General features: G+C 46.7%; 3 protein-coding genes across 3 annotated transcripts; 2 read left to right on the forward strand and 1 right to left on the reverse strand.

Moving 5' to 3' along the window:
• Positions 1-541: 541 nt before the first annotated feature.
• EDB91DRAFT_1087289 (uncharacterized protein) lies at positions 542-1,649 on the reverse strand (the record flags this gene model as incomplete). The annotated part of the gene is made up of 3 exons (XM_041316189.1): positions 542-706; positions 759-1,022; positions 1,128-1,649. 3 exons carry the CDS (start codon positions 1,647-1,649, stop codon positions 542-544), a joined length of 951 nt encoding a protein of 316 aa, XP_041170692.1.
• A 12,549-nt stretch (positions 1,650-14,198) lies between these two features.
• On the forward strand, positions 14,199-14,654 carry EDB91DRAFT_1019501 (uncharacterized protein; the record flags this gene model as incomplete). Its single annotated transcript, XM_041312541.1, has 1 exon — positions 14,199-14,654. A coding segment is annotated over one exon (456 nt), but the record flags the coding sequence as incomplete, so codon positions are not given.
• A 501-nt stretch (positions 14,655-15,155) lies between these two features.
• Positions 15,156-15,782, forward strand: EDB91DRAFT_1019279 (uncharacterized protein; the record flags this gene model as incomplete). The annotated part of the gene is made up of 2 exons (XM_041312536.1): positions 15,156-15,524; positions 15,609-15,782. Coding segments are annotated over 2 exons (543 nt in total), but the record flags the coding sequence as incomplete, so codon positions are not given.
• Position 15,783: the final 1 nt, after the last annotated feature.

Genomic DNA, 15,783 nt, shown 5'->3' on the forward strand with positions numbered 1-15,783 from the left:
GATCCGGAATTCCAGATCTACTCCATTCGGAAATTAAGGGCACATACTCGGGTAAGGGGCGCAGCGCACAAGCTGAAGCTGAAGCCCTTTGAGTAGTCTTTCCCTTGAGCACGACCTTAACAGTAGCTCACATCAGCACGTTCGAGCTCACGGAAGATTGTCGTGAAATAGACAGATATGAATTGGTTTGTCGTGAGGAGGTGCATGAGCTCATCCAAAAAATAGTCAGGATTCTGCCTTACAAGGCGCAGCAGGCAATCAATATCTTCATGATCGAGAGCATGCAGACGACCACGCATTGCTGTGTTAGGCTGACAGTCCACGACATTGCCGGTTTCATGCCAGAGCTTCAAAATCTGAAACCAAGTGTGTCTGGAAAATCTGCAGCAATCTAGGATATCACAAAGGCTTACACAGCGTAAAATCGCGGACTCCAGCCAAAGGGAAATGTTGGAGATTTTGATACTTCCCGTGAACTTTCCGAAAATACGCCAACACAGGAATACCTCATGTAGTATTTTACAGAATTGACAAATTCCCTTCAATTGCCACACAGAGGAATCTTGATACTAGCCCACATGCAGAAACACATCGCAATTGATAAGATATCATGCAAGTATTGAAAATCACTAAGTCCAACTTTCTCTCCATCCACACTGATAACGACAACGACAACACTGATGCCTGATGAACGACGATCACAGTGCTATTGTCAACAGTGCTCCAGACACAGCAACAGATTTAAGTATCAGACGCACCAAGTTATCGCAAAAGCTGTGGTACTTCTCGATCACTCGCTCACGGAGATGCTCTTCGCTGATTACCTTCAAGGCCTTTTCAGCAGACAGACTGAAGAGGGCACCTTTCTCACGGATGTAGGTCCAGATCTTGCAGAGACCTTCATGGTTATCTGAGTGCGTATGACTCTCTCCCCACCAAAAACGGACTGATTTTGTGCTAGTCACACTGTCGGTTGGCCACGCTTCATCATCCTTTGGCCAGCTCACGGGTAGGTGCTTAACCTGAAGGTTCAGGATCCCCATGACACATGTAGTGTGCAAACTCGTGCCGCACAACTGCCTGAAGATAAGGTGAGTGAGTGTTCATTTTCCAAACTCAATGCTCACCAGTAATGCTCTATCAGAGTATGCCTCGAGACTTGCCCCAACACGATCCACCTCCCCTTCACTGTCATCTGAGCTTTCTTCATTGGCACCATCTACGTCTCTCATTGCTGGCGGTCTCTCGAAGCTTTTCATGACCACTGCAATATGGTGCAGGACAGACCCGTCCAAGTCCCTGAGGTGTTTCTCGAAGTGCTCGCACATCTGTTGATTGCCAGCCTCGCAGCAGTGACTCTGGTGAGCTATCATATGTGCTACCTGCTGCTGATGTACTCCATCTAAATTCTCCAGCTCTGCAACATGCCGGTTGAGCCCTTTGATCAGCAAGAGAACCATAGTCTTCGACAATTTGCCAGTGTCTCCTGCCTTTGAGTCTGGAAGTGCTGATGTTGATCCTGGCCCTCCCTGTGGCACTAGTCCTGGATGGCCATAGTTCATGGGAGGTATGCTGAATCCCACCTGCATCACCATGCTTTCACCTAAGGCATCTAGGATCTGTCCTGGCTCTTGGTAAGGGAGGTCCATTGTGTGCACAGTGAGGAGGATGGGGTAGTTGTCAATGTTCTGCACTCATTTTCACTGCTGTACTTTGTCTTGCTCGATGTCACCGCAGCACACATGTATCAATTTCTATTTTGTGAATTTAGAAGCACGGGATGGCATATGTTGGCTTCGAAGTAATCTAAGGAACAATCTCAGAGAAATGCACTGGTGTATTTTGAGGAAAGTGATGTCAAATTCTGTAAATACCGATACATTTTCTACTGGTAGAGTTTTGAGGGTAATCTCAGAATAGTATTGGGAAGTCTCGGACTTTTCTCTCATTACCCTGCATCTGTATTCTGTGGCTTTACGCTGTGTTAGAAGGTTCCGTTCATGGAGCCGGATTGCCACAAGTTTCACATCACGACTGATCTTGCGAAATCCCATGTTGTGAAGAAGATAATATAAGGGTAGTAGTATGAGCTGTACACGAGCAAAATTTTACTAAGTCTAACATTTCCTAATTGAATGAAAATTCACGCCAGTGCCATCCTTTATGCAAAGAGCTGTAACCTCAGTTGAATTTCTGAATTCCTGGAATTCTGAAAGGGATGGGCTTGAGTCGGAGCCTAAGATTCTAATCGCAACATGACATCCTTCATATGTGGCACTGAACAGGGACGATGGGCTCAACTAAATACCTAACATTATGAAACATGAACCACATTCCATGTGTGAGAGCGGTGTGGGTACAACAAGTGCAGTAGTGAGAACTTGATCTACTACACAGTTGGGTCTTTGCTGCCTGCTGCCTCGCTTGGAAACAAGCACATTTGACCCTTAAGGGGATTGCTACTGGGGAAACACTAGTCTCTGTCTAAAGCGACCCTATAGGATGAAGGATCCACAAAAGCGGATGAAATGGATAGGATGTGAAATGTACAGATTCGTCGGATGGAGTGGATGATACTTGCGGATCGGATGGGATGCGAATCAAAGTCAAAGGAAGTTCATTAAAGGTTGGATGGATAGTGGGTATAAGTCAAAAGCGATCTTCTGGTAGGGTGCAGGAAAAGTGGGAGGAAGTTACATCAAGTAAGTATTTTTCGAAAACTTCTTTGCTTATAGGGTACAGTATTTTCAAGGAACACTTGGTATAGGTAGTGAGTCTAGACTGTGCCATAAGCTATCCGGAAAATAGTGGAGTGTGAGAGGATATGTCTGTGTTCAGTCAGTAACAAGGAAATGTGTGTGAGTACATACCAATGAGGTAGAATGGACATGGACAGGATGGATGCACAAGCTATAGGGGGAGATCCAAAGGTATCCGCTTGTCATCCAAAAAGCGGATGGGTATCAGATGGAATGGATTGGTGTCGGATGGACGTCGGATGGATGCCTGATGCATCAGAAAAGTGGTGGATACAAGCCTAGCAGTAGGGATACTCCCTACAGTGGTTCTCTTCTTCCAGAAGATGTTGTAACAATGTTTCAATAATATCTTCAAGGCTCATGAGGGCAAGTACAAACACCTTCAATCAGGAATCGATCTGGGATGTCAAATTCAATCATGGTGCACAATGCCATCACCTTCCATTCCCATTCAACGGCATCTGGAAAGCAGTTTTTTATATTGTTATGACAGACATAGCCTGAGTGCTGACATGCAAACGGGCTTCTCGGTGCCCTCGCTGCAGAATTCGGATCCGTGCAGTTCAAGGTTGTTCTATAGGGTGAAGCACAATCATGGTGCACAATGCCATAACCTTCCATTCCCATTCAACGTAGTGATGGAAAGGTTTGGTCCTGAACTGCGGTTTGAACCGGACTTTTCCTGAACCAAACTGAAGTCCGGTTCAAGGTTCGGGGTATGGGCTGAACTGAACCCATAGTTCGGTTCTACATTCAGCTTTCTCCAAACCTTTTTGAACGTGTTCAAACATGTCCGAATGCTGAACGCGAACACTACCTAGTCCTAGAATTTGTGATGTTGTGGGGGTTAGATTCCTTTCACGCTCAGTGACTTTCGTGTCACATCACGTGTGTACTTTGTTCCAAGTCGATTCCCCAGGTGAAGAGATTAATGGGTTGTGCTTGGGATGCACTGTAGTGGTCTTCAAGGTGCCAAATGCCTTCAGGTGCGTCATTTTCCTTCCTTGTTTTCTTTTTACTTACCAATATTGACATTGTCTTATTGATTCTTACAGGAGCCTGCCAATGCTACTCAGAGTATTGCTGATGCATTGCAAGCTGGTCTCGAGAATTTGGTCCCACGGTGATGTCCCACTCTCAGGAGGTGCATTGTGGTGTTCTAAGAATGTACACACGAGAATTGAGTTGACTTGAGAGAACTTAGGGTTCAAACAGAAGTAAACGGGCTGAACTAAGCTTTATTTTTGGGGGGAAGGATCAACTCCCAATCCTGCACTAAGTATGCTAGTTTATATAGGTTAGAGAGGATCAGGGAAAGTAGGAATAAAAGAAACAAAGAGGGAATAAACAGGGTAAGGTAAAAGGAGAGAATATATCAGAGTTGATTGATATATTAATTGGTAACCATCTAGGCATTAGGAGCCTAAGTCTTTTAACGAACGTCACATACGCCCTCCAGTCCATCCATTAGGAGGGGCTGCAATGTCATGCGGGAGTTTAGGAGTTCTTATTGAGTTAAGGTGACATCAGTCATGGCAGAACCAAACACGGCTAATAGGACAATGAGAATGAGTAAATGGGACAAGGTGAGGCTGAGGACAGCAACTCTACCCAAGAATTGAGCGTTAGATAGGCTCTTGATCCGGGCATCACGTTCTAGGTCCAATAGCTCAACTGCTGCAATAATATCATCAACATCTGCACCAGGATCCACTTCATGAGGGGTAGAGGAAGCAGGAGTAGGTGTACTCTTCAGACTCTCGGCCTTGGCAGTCGCAGCAGAGATAACTTGAGCAGCTGTTAAGGGTTTGTGAGAGTTTGCATGGGGCGCAGAGCTTGAGGAGGAAGGGCGGGACCACTTGTATTGAAGGTCGCAGTTCTGGCGATGGTTGTTGATGGAGAGGTTACTACTAGGCGTTACCCTGGGGTCGGGAAGCATAGGAGCATTCACGCTCAGCTCGAAGTTGTTGCTCGAACATGTGAGTCTCTTTTTTGATCGCTAGTTCCTCTAAGAGAGTGCTAGTCTTTAGACCGCGGACTCGGAGAGGGGTTGTAAATTTCTCACTAGCTTTTGCCTCAGTTCTGAAGAACTGGGTGAAGGCATTGAGCGCTTCAGTGTTAGGTTCTCTATGGGAGGGCCTATATCCTTTTCCACCTCACCCTCTTGAGCGGTGATTCCTCCTGCTCGAACAAGAGGATCTAGGATGAGGGGTGCGTGGATCTGAGGCTGGAATCTCGCCTGGTTCATGCAAGAGAGGATGAGCGATAACGTCAATGTTCATCAGCTCAGGGAGAGAATGGGTAGGGACTGCTTGAGACATGGGAGGTTTGGAGTGTCCATTGACTCGAGTGGGTGTCTCTCTTATGTGATTAGGCTCGGGGTCTTTGGGGGACATCTTAACTGGCAAATCAGAGAGCATTTGAGCGACAATTCGCTTGACACAACGTCTAGCATCGTCGGCTGTATTGACGGTAGTGACAGAGGTGACACTAGTGTCCGGGGTTGCCTTAGAGATCTTTTGAGGTAAGTGCGTTATATTGGGCACACCTAATGCTTCAAGATACTGCTCAACGGCTTCCAATCGTGATACTTTGTGGTACGGGAGCCAGACTTTATCTCCGGTCATATACTCAACTTCAAACAATGAGTCGGTTCCTTGGCCATTGTGATCAGTAACTCGGGTGACAGACCATTCTTTGAGGCTTCCCAAGTTGGCAATTTGGTCGAGTTGTCTCCCAGGGAACCGTCGATCATCGTTTGGTATATAGATCCTCAGTAAATGAGCGTGGAACGCAGGGTGAAGCCCTCGTTGCTTGAGGTTTGCGGGGAGGTCTAGCAGGTAAGAGTTATTGTGGTAGTCCTCAAGGATTTTGAACAGGCCAATAAACTTCGGTGCAAGTTTTCGGGCTCTGCCCTTTGGTAATGACAGGTTTTTGGTGGACAAGTAGATGAGATCGCCCTTTACAAAGGGTGACTCTTTGCGCTTACGATTAGCAACTGTAGTATTCTTGACACGGGCTGTGATGAGGGTGTCATGGGCACTCATCAACGCGTCCTTCATTCATTGAGCAAATATACAGACACCAGGGTACTCAGATTGAGCGTTCCAGATTGACGGGGGCTGTCACCCATAGATTAGTACGAATGGAGAGTACTTTCGTGAGACTGAACTAGCTGAGTTTATTGCGAACTCAATGGCTGGGAGTTTGATCACCCAGTCACGCTGATCAACAGAGACCACTTGTCGCAGCATCTGGGTCATGGTTCGATTTGCTCATTTGGTCGAGCCGTCAGACTGTGGGTGAAATGATGTTGACATCCTTAGTTCAACACCCATTAATTGATATAGTCATTTCCAAAATGTACTTGTAAAGAGGGTATCGCAGTCGCTAACAAGGTTAGAGGGCATCCCATGTAACTTGTAGACTAAGTTAAACATAACTTCAGCGATGTCTTTGGCACGGTAGGTCTGCTTGGTGGGGGCTAGATGAACCATTGAGGTCAAGTGATCTATCACAACCAAGATCATATCAAATGAACTGTTTAGGGTGTGTGACTTGGGCAGTGGTCCAACAAAGTCGATTCCTACTGTCTCCCAGGGGCATGAGGGTACATCAAGGGTCTCTAGCAATCCATAGGGTTGATGGTTAGAGGATTTGGAGACTTGGCAAGTGCCGCACAAGTCACAGAAAGCCTGTATGTCTGCCATCATTTCTTTCCACCAGACGTTATCTCTAAGATAGATCAGTGTCTTAGATGGGCCTAGGTAAGTGAGTAGGGAATGTGCATGTGAGATGATAATTTCTCACACGCGTCATTTACTGACTAAGATGTCTGGGACACAAAGTACTCTGTTTCCTTTGTCCTTCAGGAATATCCTGCCATTGCTGACCTTGAAGTTCTTGTAGGAGTTAGGGCTGGTGATGATTTTGGCAAAGAACTTGTCCTTGTCATATTGGTTGATGAGGCTTTCATGGATGTCAACCATTGGGTCGCCGAGGGATATCAATTCGGTGAGTGAGGGAGGATGTTCTGACAGCAGGTCTTCTGCTATTTGTGTTGACATGTCATGACCCAATTGTGGGTCCATGTTTGTACTTGCTCTGTCAGCGCTGATTATACTTGCTTCCTCATTTCTTCCTGGGTTGTCTGAGTGCGTTCCTACCATCACCAATGGTATTGGTGAGTTTGTCTCAGTAGCTGTGCTCTTTCCCTCCAGGGATTTAGCTGAGTTGTCACTCAATTGCAGAATCACTCTATGCTGAGATGGTATCTGTGGCACAGCGGTTTGTGGTGAGTCTGAGATTTCTTGAGCTGGCGCAGGTGCCACTGTTTTGATTGGCGCACTTATGTGTTCATTTTCAGGGGCTATGCAGGCTTCAGGTCCATGGTCAGGACACTTCGTCTTTGCTGGTTGAGTCGACAGTCTCACCAGGGACTCAGTGAGGTCTGCGGTAGACAGGGCCAACACTTTCAGTGAGAATTCTTGGGTACTTGCAGTTGCTTGGTTTGTTGGTTCGCGCGCATGTTTCGCATCTGATTGCTATGCAGGGTGGAACAGTGCGCTTCGGTTGCCCCTAGGAACAGTGGGGTGCCCATATAAATTGGTGCAGTGACGAAGTTTAGGAGCAGTGAGCGCGGTATGTCTTCTTCACCAACGCTAACATATTCACTAGCGGCTCTGACCGTTCCAGTAGGTTCTTCACTATATATTCAGGACAGTGCATCAGCGAGTGTATTGTCGACTCCTGGTATGTGAATTATCTCGAAGTCGAATTCACTAATGAGCTCGAGCCAGCATGCTTGGCGAGGTGAGAGTTTTTTTTGAGACCCGAGCCACTCGAGGCCTTTATGGTCTGTGAATATGCGAAACTTGAATCCGATCAGTAGGTGCCTGAAACACTTTAATGATTCGACAATTGCTAACAGTTCCTGTTCGTGAACAGGGTAGTTCTGTTGGGCTGTGTCGAACTTACCCGACCAGAACGCGATTACGTCTGCGCGCTTTACATCTAGGCCCTGGTACAGGACACCACTTGCTCCAGTGAATGAAGTGTCAGTGTTAAGGTTGACAGGACAGGTACCATCCTGCGTGGGCATCAATCGGAGGGCCCACCGTCGCACATCTCTGTGAGCTTGTATGCATGCTTTGACCAGGTCAAAGGCATGCTGGTCAGTAGGAGTCCATGACCATTGGGTAGTCTTGGAGGTGACTTTAGAGAGGTGTTGCATATCCACTCATACGCCTTTGCATCCCGCAGCGAGGTAGCCCATAGATCCTATGAATTGCATAAGCAGTTCCTTTGAGGTGGGTGTTTCCAATTGACGATCTTGTTGACCTTCTGAGGGTCTAATCTGATACCAGCATCATCGATAACATGTCCCAGGATTGATAGTTCAGGCATGAAGAACTGTAGTTTGTATTTGCTAAGGTAGAACTTGTTCTTTCTTAAGGTATCTATCACGGTCTTCACGTGTTGTACATGGTCTTCAGCAGTGTCAGAGTATACGACAATGTCGTCAAGATAGACATCCATGAAAACACCAATGAATGGCCCAAAGATGTGGTTCATTAGGGATTGGTAGGTAGCTCCAGCATTGCAATCTCCTATCTGCATAACATGGCTTATCATAGTGCCATCAGGGGTGGCAAACAGCGACTTCGGGACATCTTCTGGGACAATGCGAATCTGCTCATAGGCATCCTTGCTGTCAAGTAAAGACTGGTAAGGATGAGTCAAAACATTTCTTAGGATAGTCTCAATGTCAGGGAGAGGAGACGCGAGTTCCCTGGTGTTCTTATTCCGTTGACGAGTGTCCAGAACGGTTCTCAGATGAAGCAAGTCGTCCTTGGTTATCTTCATCATAATCATAGGTGCGGCGTTGGTACCACTGAAGAACTCCCATTGTCTGGTGTGTATATAGTCGTCAGGCTTCTCTCTCCAGAGAGGTCTTAACGCCTCAGGACAGCGAGATTGGCGCCAGGAGTAGACCTGGTGTTTGTCTATTAGCGGGATAACGTGATTGATTTCCTGGATAGGGGGTAATGAGGTCTTGTTGGCCTCTTTGCAGATATCTTAGGCATAGGCTTGTAACTCTTTGCGATACTTATCAATGATGCCAGTCTCAGGACCAGACTGTCAGCAGTTCGAGTACTTGGGTTTGTGACCCACAGTATTGGCAATGGGTCAATACTTTTAATCTTGATCTCTGGGGGGTTGAAGCCCAGGAGAACCTGATGCTGAAACAAGAATGGCATTCCTAGAATTACATCGTAGGAATCGAGGTTGGCGATGTCGAAGGTACATTCGCAGTTGATTTCTTATAAGATAACTCAATGGTGGTATTAGCTTTAACAATGCTCCTAGATCCCGAGATGGCTAATTGCAGGGGTATGGGTTTCTCTAAGATGGAGTATTGGAGTTTGAGTTGGTCAATGATCGTGGTCGAGAGGAAGTCTGTTAATGAGCCTGAATCTAGGAGGGCTCTGCAGGGCTTGCTGTTCACAAGCACTATAATTACTATGGACCGAGGGAGGATCCTTGAAGAGGATTTCGGTCTAGCAGCTTGTTGCTGAAGGGTTCTTAAATCCGAAAGGTCAGCATGCCTACTGCTGCTCACAGCAGTATAGAGAGTTAGTATTAGTGTATTCTTCGTCCTCTGACGTCTCACAATCCAACAAAGGGGGTAAATCATCGTCTTCATCCTGGGTCAAAGGCAATAGGAGTCTTTGATCACCGTACTTGTGTTGACTTGACAGTGAGACAACTGTGATGTCAACAGATGGGTGGTCAGTCGATAATGTGGTCATTGTCAGTGGAGAGGAGGGTGTTTCAGTCCAGGACAGTTTGAAGGACGTCTTAGTGTGAATTAGGTCTTTGAAGTTCCGAAGCTTCAGATCAACTAGCCATGCAACTGCATCAAAATCTGGGTCGCATAATTGGCTAAAGTGCATGATATAGTCATCATAATTGTGACAATCTGAGAGGAGGTAGGTGTCTGGACCGCCATGGTTAGAGAGACAAAACCTGTCTAACGCAAAAGGGTCATACAGAGGGTCAATTAGCTCATCGGTTGGCAGTTGGACAGCTAGTAGGAGAGTGGCAAGGATCTGCTGTTTGACAATACAGTGTTTTTCCGTGTTTAGTTCAGATAACTCTTCTAACCCCACCGCCATTCCATACAGTCCAGAGGTGATACCTTCTTCGATGGCAGCAGATCTGATGTCAGCGCTAGAGATGGTCACCATGTTCGCTCGGATGGCGGGGGTGTTGCGTCCAGGAGGTTTGAATGTCAGACGGTGGCATTTCAGGCAGTCTTTAGCTAAGTGTCCTGATTGTTCGCACTCAAAGCACTGGTTAAGGTCATGAAGTCGTTTGAGGTGCTCAGGAGTCTTCTTGGGTCTCTCTGGGCTCCCAGGGGCTCTAGAGAGGGGAGCTCCCGGGCGAGGGTGACTATGCCCTCGTGGGTCACAAGGTCCTCAATGATGAATAGCGTTAGCTGAAATGGATTGGGTCCAGGGTTGTCTGTCAAGTCTATTACCATGTGATGATTCTCTACGATCGTTCCAGCTGTTATTCTGGGCATATCCTGCAGCTAAGGTCGGGTTGATGGCCAGCAGGATGTTCGGATCCTTGGTGTTTTTGAGGAATGCTCTCTTGGTGCGCAATGCTTTCTTTTCGATCATTTCAAGGCTTACCATGTTTGGTTCGTAGCCTTTGTCGACTAAGGAGGCTTTTAAGTAGGGGAGACAGTTCATCCAGAACTGTCTCACCATCTTGCGTTCATCTACATCTCCAGCCATATCAGCGAGCATTCTGAGACGTCTCAAATAATCACGTACGCTCTGTTTGTTCTCCTGACAGCACTCAATAAATTTCTGGTGTTGTTGCATCCTAAAGTCAGGGGGAAACACATAGTGAAATAGCTGTTTGAAGAACTCGGTAAGTGAGTACAATTTCTCTAGGTCAAGTATGTTGCACTCATAGAATCGGTAGGCCTGTCTGCTCAGATACTTTCTGAGCATGCGGAGGCTTTGACCTGTTGTTAATCGGGCGTGATCTTTCCAATCATGAACTTCGTGAACTGTCATATCCCATACCTCCGGATCCAGAATTCCGGAACCCCACCACTAAAGTCCGGTCCTCCGTCCTGTTATTTTGCCTGGCGCTCCGCCTTCATCTCCGCACTCACCCCTAACTCCTTTTAGATTAGCTATTGCTCCGGTTACCAGTTATGTCCTTTTCCGCTATGCTTACTGATCCGTCCATTCTTACTTCATTTCTGACTTCACTGCTTTGATCCGTTACACTTACTAATAGACTTTCCACATGCTTCATACATAGCCCTTACCTTTGCTGACTGATTTACTTACATGATACCTACTGACAAAACCAGATAATATCCCACATCCATCCGACCCATCCTAAACCCATCCGTGGGTATCTGTCTCCCATCCAATGCTTGCTCATGCACGCATGGATGATCCGTCACCCGCATGCATGGCCGGTGTAGGACACGGATTGGCACTGACATGGTACTCCCTTGATGTACCGATCCACTGCAATATTCACCCGACCCCGCGCGCTCTATCCGACTCCTTGCTGATTGAACTCCCGCCCATGCGTGTTCAAGCCGCTCACACAAGCAGATCGGCCGACAACGAATTAACGCGCACCATTGGTCGGTCGTGCGCGTGTTTTGCCTTTCTAGCTCACAGATACTCAGTCGAACCCCATATCCATAAAATCCTTGTCCATTGGTGCGTAGTATATTCTTCTTTGGTTTATTGACAGATACAGTACTTTTACCTCTCAAACTCCCTATTACATCGCCTTAAGCGGCTCGGACCGATTTACTCTCACATATCCCCGTGCATATCACGGACGATCGACCGCATGTCCCACGTACATTTCTAGCAAACCACGAGGCAGCCCGGACATCCCAAGCGATGATTATCTCCATTTTTTACCTAGTAGCCGATTTTGTACTTAAGGAGCGCTCGCCCGTTATTGCAATTCAGTTAATTCTCACTCAGAAGCCATGTCTTTTGTGTTCCGTTCTCTTCTGATCCTATTCTCGTGTCCGTCCGCACGTTCGTCTTAAAAAAAAAAAACTTCCGTTCCTCATCACCTATCTAAGTCGGCCGCACTCACTCGCGCACTGCATAGCGATCGGTAGAAATTATAGTCGGTCGGCTTTATGGGTAACTGTTTACGCTGAACACATATTGGATCAGCCGCCCTTTGACTCGTTGTCGCGCCCCTCGTATTATATACTGAGGCAGCAATTCGGTTTGCTTTGTTCTGCTTCCCTCGGGTCGAACTGAACATTTTAGGCTCACTACTCGAATCGGCCATTATCGCGCTGAGGTCGTAGTGGAATCTGCTCCTTACACCGGATGCAAGTGCATGCGCTCAGATACGTAATAAGGTGCATCGGATTGTTTCAGAATGTTTCGGGTGTACATGTAATAGTGAGTGCGTTCGATACAAGTCATGGACTCATAGGTGATACGCATGGTTGGTTAGCAAGCGGGTTTTTGCCCATACAGTGGCTCAAAAAACTGTCCACATGTTTTCACATTTTTCTCTATCTATGATATTGTGTGAGAATATACAAACACATCAAGGGCATGCTGGTACCATATTGTAGTACTACTTCAGGGCTTCCAATTGAGCCCTATGGCGTGGGAATTGGTCGAGATATGGTGGAGATATGAGGCTTACAAAATGATGACTCATGCGGACAGTTTTTTGACTCAAGTATTTTACAGTGATAATCAGGTATTCTAGTACATTGTGTGACCTCCCTTGGCTTTAATTACTGCCTCTATCCTTCTAGGCATACTCTTAAAACTATATCTAACTATATAAACCAGAATGTCTCATGTGTCATGGTCATAATTACCATGAAAGCCATCTCCTCTACTCAAAGGGATAATATCTTCTCTTTGTCCTATGCTGGCCTCTCTGCTCATCAAATTTCCTCTAGAACTGAAGTATGCAAGTCTACTGCAGCCAAGTGTATCAAAGAAAGCCACCTGGACAAGGAAAACTCTTGTGGAGGACGTCCACCTCTGCTAATAAGGGGGCTATCATCCAACATATCACTACAGGAAAGGCTGATAATGCTGTCCAAGCCACCCATTATATCAATTCCACCATCACCACCACTGTCTCTTCACAAACTGTGAGGGATGTTCTCAAGGCAGCTCATCTCAAGGCAGTAACAAAGAAGAAATGCCTCTTATCTCTATTAAACATAGGCTGAAAAGACTACCTTTGGCTTGGCCCATCAAAACTGGACTGTAGAGGACTGGAAGCATGTTATATGTTCAGATGAGACCAAAATCAATAGGATTGGGTCAGATGGGAAGGTATATGTATGGAGAAAGAAGAGGGATTTTCTAACAGACAGAGAGGTTAGTGAGGCTGTCAGATTTGGAGGAGGTTCTCTAATGGTATGGGGCTGTATGAGATGGAATGGTGTGGGTATGCCTGCTGAAGTTGAGGGGAGGATGGATGCTGATGCTGCCTAGCATAGCTGACTCAGGGATTGATGAAGAAGACATCATTTTCCAACAGGATAATGATCCCAAGCACACATCTAGCAGAGCCAGACAATGGTTTAAAGAACATAATATCAATGTTCTTGACTGAACAGCACAGTCCCCTGATGTCAATGTCATTGAACATCTCTGGGGAATACTCAAGAAGATGCTTCAAGCCTATGAAACCCCCCCTAAAGGAGTATAGGAGCTATGGGAGAGAGTAGCAGTGGAATGGGCAAGGATTACAGCAGAATATTGCCAGAAATTGATTGAGAGTATGCCTAGAAGGATAGAGGCAGTAATTAAAGCCAAGGGAGGTCACACAATGTACTAGAATACCTGATTATCACTGTAAAATACTTGAGTCAAAAAACTGTCCGCATGAGTCATCATTTTGTAAGCCTCATATCTCCACCATATCTCGACCAATTTCCACGCCATAGGGCTCAATTGGAAGCCCTGAAGTAGTACTACAATATGGTACCAGCATGTCCTTGATGTGTTTGTACATTCTCACACAATATCATAGATAGTGAAAAATGTGAAAACATGCGGACAGTTTTTTGAGCCACTGTATATCAGAGGTGCTTTGGTACATACTTTCCCTCAGTCGTTTTCATCGCCTCCTTTGGCAGCGGCTGAGGTATTTCTTCACTTACATTCATTTATACCACAGTGTAGCTAATCTAGAGTAGTATGGATCCTATCCGCTTTACTTAGGTGTATCCGCGGACCCGATCCGCGTCGCTTAGGGTACTGACAGATTGCATCCGCTTCACTCAAAGTTTTGTCAGGTTATGAGCCCTGCTTACGCCAACTAGCCAGATCGACCTCAGAACGACTCACCCAACCTGCAGAGGGTTAAAATCCGTGTCCATCGTCAATCATGACAAAATCCCATTCCACAAGCGATACATCCGCTTGTCCTGTCCTTACCAGACCAAACAACTTTCAGATTTGGAAACTACACATCTATGCTAAGCTATGCTGCGAGAAAGTCCTCTGCGTTGCGACCGGTGAAGAGCCGAAACCCTCTCCTGCATCCGCACTCACTACATCCACATCCGCAGATGACCTGGTCACTGCATGGGTACTATGTGATGACAAAGCACTCAGAATCATCCAAGGTCACATATCCGATGTGCTACTCCTCAAAACCACATCCCAAGCGACGTCCAAAGGGTTACTGGACAAACTCATAGAGATCCACAACACCTCCAACGTCATATCCGCATTCTACTCCTTTGAGCAACTCTTTGCCCTACACTGGGATGGCACATCCGCTATCGAAGACCACATCTCCATCTTCCGAAACCTGGAGACCCGCCTAGCGGGTATGAAGTTCACCATTGATATGAAGCTCATCGCATTTGCCCTCCTCTGCTCGCTCCCGGATACACCGGATTGGAAGACTTTCACATCATCCATCCTTAATACCATCAATGAATCAAAGCTAACTTTCAATGATGTGGAAACCCGCATTGTAGTGGAAGTCGCGCGCCATCCAACGGATACCGCATCCGATCCGCCTGCATCGACGATGAAAAGCACTGAGACCAAGATGTGGTGTGAGCTTCACAAGAGTAACAGCACGCACAACACCAGTGACTGCTGTGCGATGAAGTGGAAAGCGGAAAAGAAAAAGAAGAAGGAGAAAGCGAAGAAAGTGGATGCGAAAGCAGATACGGATTCAGACTCAAACTCTAGCATGGACAAACAGAGCCACATTACTTTCGAATGCATACATATCTCTAAATCCTTAGCAAAGCGCATTCAAGCTTACCTTGCATCCCCCGCGCGTGACAGATCCGCCATCATTGTAGACTCGGGTGCAACGTCGCATATGGTCCCACATAGAGGATGGTTCGAGTCGAGATCATTCCGAGTACTAAACCCGCCGCGTCGCATTAGTTTTGGAGGTGACTCAACTGTCCATGCTGTTGGAATCGGCACAGTCATCATCCGCACGCATGTAGGAACTAAGCAGTATGACATAGCACTGTCGGATGTCCTCCTAGTACCGGTTTTCACCCTATCGCTCATATCTGTCTACAAGATCGGGCGCACGCGTCTATCCACCAGCTTCCTCGCCAAATCCGACATCTGCGAAATCCGCAAGGGGTCGTGCATTGTACTCACTGCGCATCACAAACGCGGACTTCACCACATCAAAGGAAAGCCCATGCCCAGCTTGGACCAAGCGAATGCTGCAGTAGATATCAACCTCTTGCATCGGCGGATGGGACACATCTCAATGGATCAGATACAGCGGATGGTAGCAAAAGGTCGGTTACAGGGTATAGACACTCTCACCGGAACCCCTGAATTCTGCGAACCATGCGTCCTTGGAAAGCTGAAGAAACTCCCCTTTACACCCACAAGCGGAAACTGCGCGGAACGCCCAATCCAAATTATTCATATGGATGTAGGCGAACCAATCACCCCGATATCGCGTGAGGGCTTCTGCTACT

The sequence above is a fragment of the Suillus paluster genome (genome assembly GCF_016628075.1).
Source record: "Suillus paluster strain FC165 chromosome Unknown EDB91scaffold_123, whole genome shotgun sequence".
In the NCBI taxonomy this organism is placed as follows: Eukaryota; Fungi; Basidiomycota; class Agaricomycetes; order Boletales; family Suillaceae; genus Suillus; species Suillus paluster.